Source organism: Hyla sarda, chromosome 2 (assembly GCF_029499605.1).
Source record: "Hyla sarda isolate aHylSar1 chromosome 2, aHylSar1.hap1, whole genome shotgun sequence".
Lineage (NCBI taxonomy): Eukaryota > Metazoa > Chordata > Amphibia > Anura > Hylidae > Hyla > Hyla sarda.
The window spans coordinates 221,690,621-221,696,372 of NC_079190.1; the positions used below are offsets into that span (position 1 = coordinate 221,690,621).

Here is a 5,752-nt window from a genome sequence, read left to right on the forward strand (position 1 = left end):
CGGATCGTCAAATTTTTGTTTTTCTTTAATTTCTTTATGGCAGCAGCCTCCTTTTTATTCAAATTAGGACGAGTTGTATTGGACATTACTTTTGATTGTAGATTAACCAAATCTTTCATGATAAGGTCCTGGAACCAATCAAAAATTGCTGGTCTGGTCTGTATGGGGTAAAAATTTTGGTTTTTAGTGGAGAAGGTATGTGCAGTATTCACTTCATCACAAATTGATATCCCACTATTTTCAAGGAGACAGAGATCTCTAAAAGCAATTTGTTCTGCTAACGTATGCATTAGTGGTAAATCAGGGTTTATAGAAAGTTGAGGTGGGTCCGATGGTTCATCAGCATTTTCCACAAAAAAATGTTTCTTAACTGTTAAAGTTCTCACAAATTTATTTATATCCAGTGTCCGTGGTATCTGAACAATCTGAATTTTCAGTAAACTCCTGGTCAGAAGAACTAAATTCACATGGAGCGATTCCCTGTCGTGGCTTACTTGCGACATTGAATCGCTCTATTGCAGTATTCCGAAAAACCTGGCATTATCAGCTATCTCGGATATACTGATGAGATTTTCTAAATATTCTGTGGATTTGAGACATTACATTATTGAGGTGGTGGATTTTGTGTTAAAACACAATTATTTTATGTTTGGTAACAATTTTTATTTGCAGCGCACGGGTGCTTCAATGGGAGCAAAGTCATCACCAGCTCGGGCTAAGCTTTTTGTTTTTTGGTGGGAAGAGCAGTTTATTTTTTCTGACACCAATCCATTTTCCACATGCCTCGCATGGTATGGGAGGTATGTATCCGATGTGGTCATCATTTGGTCGTCTGACCATTCATGACATATATCAATAATAATCGGTTCAATCTTAAAGGGGTATTTCAGGCAAAAACATTTTTATATATATCAACTGGCTCCAGAAAGTTAAACAGATTTGTAAATTACTTCTATTAAAAAAATCTTAACCCTTTCAGTACTTATGAGCTTCTGAAGTTAAGGTTGTTATTTTCTGTCTAAGTGCTCTCTGATGACACGTGTCTCGGGAAATGCCCAGTTTAGAAGAGGTTTGCTATGGGGATTTGCTTCTAAACTGGGCGTTGCCCGAGACAGGTGTCATCAGAGAGGACTCGACAGAAAAAAACAACCTTAACTTCAGAAGGTCATAAGTACTGAAAGGATTAAGATTTTTTAATAGAAGTAATTTACAAATCTGTTTAACTTTCTGGAGCCAGTTGATATATAAAAAAAAAGTTTTGGCCTGGAATACCCCTTTAAGTCCCAGGATGCCCTTGGTCCTAGTGGGGTTGAAAGGTCAAAAGATTAAAATATATAAACTAAGAAGACACTGTGAAGTACGGGGATATACTCGGCAGGCCTGGAGAAATATTTTTCTAAAAGATGTTTTTATGTACTTGATGTATTTCTAGGTGTATATTAATATATATATATATATATATATATATATATATATATATATATATATATGTGTCAAAGAAGAAAGCAGCACTCCTAAAGCGTGAGTAGGTGCCTCCAGCTAGGATCCGTGTCCAGGATTCTGCATACGTAGTTCCAAGGAAAATGCTGTGGCACTCAAGGTATGGTGAAAAAATGAAAACTATTTATTTATCCCAAATGTGCAAAGAGCAACGTTTCAATGGTCTCACACCATCATTATCAAGTGGCTTGATAATGATGGTGTGAGACCATTGAAACGTTGCTCTTTGCACATTTGGGATAAATAAATAGTTTTCATTTTTTCACCATACCTTGAGTGCCACAGCATTTTCCTTGGAACTACGTATGCAGAATCCTGGACACGGATCCTAGCTGGAGGCACCTACTCACGCTTGGAACTATATATATATATATATATATATATATATATATATATATACACAAATCAAAAAATATGTTGCAGTCTCTTGTAATACCTTTTTTATTGGACTAACAGAATTTTGTAGAGACAAGCTTTCAGGATTCCTCCCTTTATCAAGTCCAATAGTCAAGGACTAATGATCAAAGGACTTTATAAATTATCAGGGAGGAATCCCAAAAGTTTGTCTCTACAAAATTCTGTTAGTCCAATAAAAAAGGTATTACAATCTGCATCACTGGACTAATATGGCTACTCACATTTACTATACAGATATACACATACCTGAAGATGGTTTAGAACCCTGTGATGTCACACATGCTTGTGATGATGTCACCGTAAGCTGTACAAGGAGGTGCGCACCGGCTGCAGTCTCTTCAGTGTGTTTTGCATTCACAACCTGTGGTGCAAAGTGTTTTTTAGAGAGTTTCTATTTGCGATAGAGAATTCAAGATTTTGACCGTTCCTTGTCTGAAGAGAGAACCACAAGGTAAGTCTCAGCCTCTTCTATTCATACATACACAGGACTTTTTGTTTGACAGTTTTTTTTATTGCTGTTGCTTTTTTTTTTAGCAAAAAAAAACAAGAAATTAATTTCCAAAAGAAATAACAAAAATTATATTCCTCATAGCATTGTGACAATACTTGGCTTAGGCATTAAACATAATAAAACGCACAGATAGTATCATGACCAGAGCTTTTTCTTGCAAAACTGCTAAAATGCAATTATGCCCAAAAAAGCCCCCAAGAAAAAGAGTCCTAATTCATGAAGTTCTAAAAGATATAAGTCTATGAGAAAGATTTGGTGGTGTAGTAAAAGAATGACAGAAAGATTAGGGCAGAAATATAATATTATATAATAGAATTCTGTGTGTACTAACAATAGAAATACTCCGGGTACTCCGAAAGGGAAAACATTTTGCAAATCAACTAGTGGCAGGAAGTCATATAGGGGACGGATAGATCCCAATGAGGTGGGGTAGGTTCATTATTAGTAAATGTATATAGCAGGATAGCCCAATTGTATCTACAGTATGAAGTTCACATGGCCCAGTGACCATACAGCCAAGCCCTTATAATCTACCATTACTGGGACAGATTCAGGGTTATCAGATATTACTAGGACCGGAGAGGTTCAGGTTTATCAGATATTACTAGGACCGGACAGGTTCAGGGTTATCAGATATTACTAGGACCGGACAGGTTCAGGGTTATCAGATATTACTAGGACCGGACAGGTTCAGGGTTATCAGATATTACTAGGACCGGACAGGTTCAGGGTTATCAGATATTACTAGGACCGTACAGGTTCAGGGTTATCAGATATTACTAGGACCGGACAGGTTGAGGGTTATCAGATATTACTAGGACCGGACAGGTTCAGGGTTATCAGATATTACTAGGACCGGACAGGTTCAGGGTTATCAGATATTACTAGGACCAGACAGGTTCAGGGTTTTCAGACATTGGTGACCTCAGGGAAGACGTCTCCATATAAAACACTTATAGAGAAGCGTCTTCTTCTGAGGCTGCCATGGTCTTAGTGTTATCTTGTGGTTCTGTGCTGGACATTTCTGCTCTGTATGAAGGATTTATTGTATAATGACAGGAATGATGACATGTTGTCTAATGTGTTCACTTATCTCTCTCTCTAGTGTTTTCAGGCTCTGACCTGTGACCATGGCCTCTCCACAAGACCCATTGCTGAAGGAGGAGGAAGAAGCAATGGAGGACCATAGTGATATGGATGTAGAAAAGGGCGATATCCCTGAGAGGCAGAACCTGCCATCTCTAAGCGTGATGTCCACCGCACGTTCCATCATCGCCGTAGTGATCCTCGCCTTTGTTAATTTGCTCATCTATGCAAATCGCTCCAGCGTGGCGGGGGTGCTGCCTTATATACAGAAAGCATATGACACCAATGCTAGTCTGTCCGGCTTATTGAATACATTGTTCATTGGAAGCTACGTGCTGGTCGCACCAATTGCCGGATATTTGGGCGACCACTGTAATAAGAAATATACTGTTTGTGCAGGAGTCATCGTTTGGCTGAGCATGACACTTACCCTGTCATTCATCCCTGACGGGTACTTCCTGCTCTTCCTGCTGACGAGTGGACTGGTTGGAGCCGGAGAGGCGACTTTCTGCACCATCGCCCCCTCCATCATTGCAGACCTTTTTACAAGTGACCAGCGGACCCGCATGCTGAACGTGTTTTACTCCGTCATACCTGTAGGCTGCGGACTAGGATACATCATCGGGCCCAAAGTGACTGATGCCGCAAGGGGTGATTGGCACTGGGCGTTTCGGGTCACCCCTGGCCTGGGCCTCATAGCTGTGGCTTTGATGATTTTGGTCACAAAGGAGCTTCCAAGAACGACTACAAACGGGAAGAAGAACAACAAATCCCAGAAGTTTGCCAAATGGGTGACAGATCTGAAAAAACTATTTAAAAATCGAAGCTTCATGTTAACCACCATGGGATCGACGGCGGTATCCTTCATAGTGGGAGCCATAGGTGTATGGGGTCCGTCATACCTGACCCATGCACGAACACTCCTACAAGAGAAGGACCCTTGCCGTGCTGAACCGTGTGACTATCACGACATCCTAATATTTGGTGTGGTTACAGTCGTTTCCGGCATTCTGGGAGTTGTAGCAGGGACGGAGATAAGTAAAAGATATCGCAAGTCCAACCCACGGGCGGACCCGCTTGTGTGTGGATGCGCGATGATGCTCTCCGCCCCTTTTCTTCTGTTGGCATTGACTTTTGGCAACATCAGCCTCGTTGCCACCAACATCTTCATCTTCATCGGAGAGACGCTTCTGTCAGTAAATTTCACCCTCATATCTGACATTATACTAAAAGTAGTAACTCCGTGGAGGAGATCTTCAGCCCTGGCCGTGCAGATGACAATCTATCACCTCTTAGGTGACGCCGGCAGCCCGTACCTCATCGGCCTGATATCTGACACCTACGAACGAGGATATGCCAAATCCCCTCTTCTGAAATACCGCAGCCTGGAGTATGCCCTCATGACCTGCACCATAATGGCAGTCATCGGAGGGGCCTTCTTCATGGCCACGGCCCTATATATAGAGAGGGACGAAAAAGAAGCAGAGATGGAATCAGAACCTCCGTCATCCTCCTCCTCCTCACTGCTTCCTGCCGATGAGGACCGCGCTTCAGACTGAGGAAAAGTCATTGCTTACCTTTATCTCGTTTACTTCATTAAAAAAAAAAATTTAGAAAAAAATAACTGCATTTGTTCTATGTTCCACTTTACCCCTTATTCTCTGAGTCCTCACATATAGAAATCATCCCCAGCCCCTGCAGTGCAGTATGTCTCCTCACATATAGAAATCATCCCCAGCCCCTGCAGTGTAATATGTCTCCTCACATATAGAAATCATCCCCAGCCCGTGCAGTGTAATATGTCTCCTCACATATAGAAATCATCCCCAGCCCCTGCAGTGTAATATGTCTCCTCACATATAGAAATCATCCCCAGCCCGTGCAGTGCAGTATGTCTCCTCACATATAGAAATCATCCCCAGCCCCTGCAGTGTAATATGTCTCCTCACATATAGAAATCATCCCCAGCCCGTGCAGTGCAGTATGTCTCCTCACATATAGAAATCATCCCCAGCCCGTGCAGTGTAGTATGTCTCCTCACATATATAGATCATCCCCAGCCCCTGCAGTGTAATATGTCTCCTCACATATAGAAATCATCCCCAGCCCCTGCAGTGTAATATGTCTCCTCACATATAGAAATCATCCCCTGCCCGTGCAGTGTAATATGTCTCCTCACATATAAAAATCATCCCCAGCCCGTGCAGTGCAGTATGTCTCCTCACATATAGAAATCAT

The 5,752-nt window shown here is 41.7% G+C and overlaps 1 protein-coding gene across 1 annotated transcript; it reads left to right on the forward strand.

Annotated features, from left to right (window-relative positions):
• The first annotated feature begins 2,236 nt into the window (after positions 1-2,236).
• Positions 2,237-5,091, forward strand: LOC130357802 (protein spinster homolog 1-like). The gene is made up of 2 exons (XM_056560540.1): positions 2,237-2,368; positions 3,534-5,091. The coding sequence occupies exon 2, from the start codon at positions 3,559-3,561 to the stop codon at positions 5,071-5,073; it is 1,515 nt and encodes a 504-aa protein (XP_056416515.1). The 5' UTR covers positions 2,237-2,368; positions 3,534-3,558; the 3' UTR covers positions 5,074-5,091.
• The last annotated feature ends 661 nt before the right edge of the window (positions 5,092-5,752 follow it).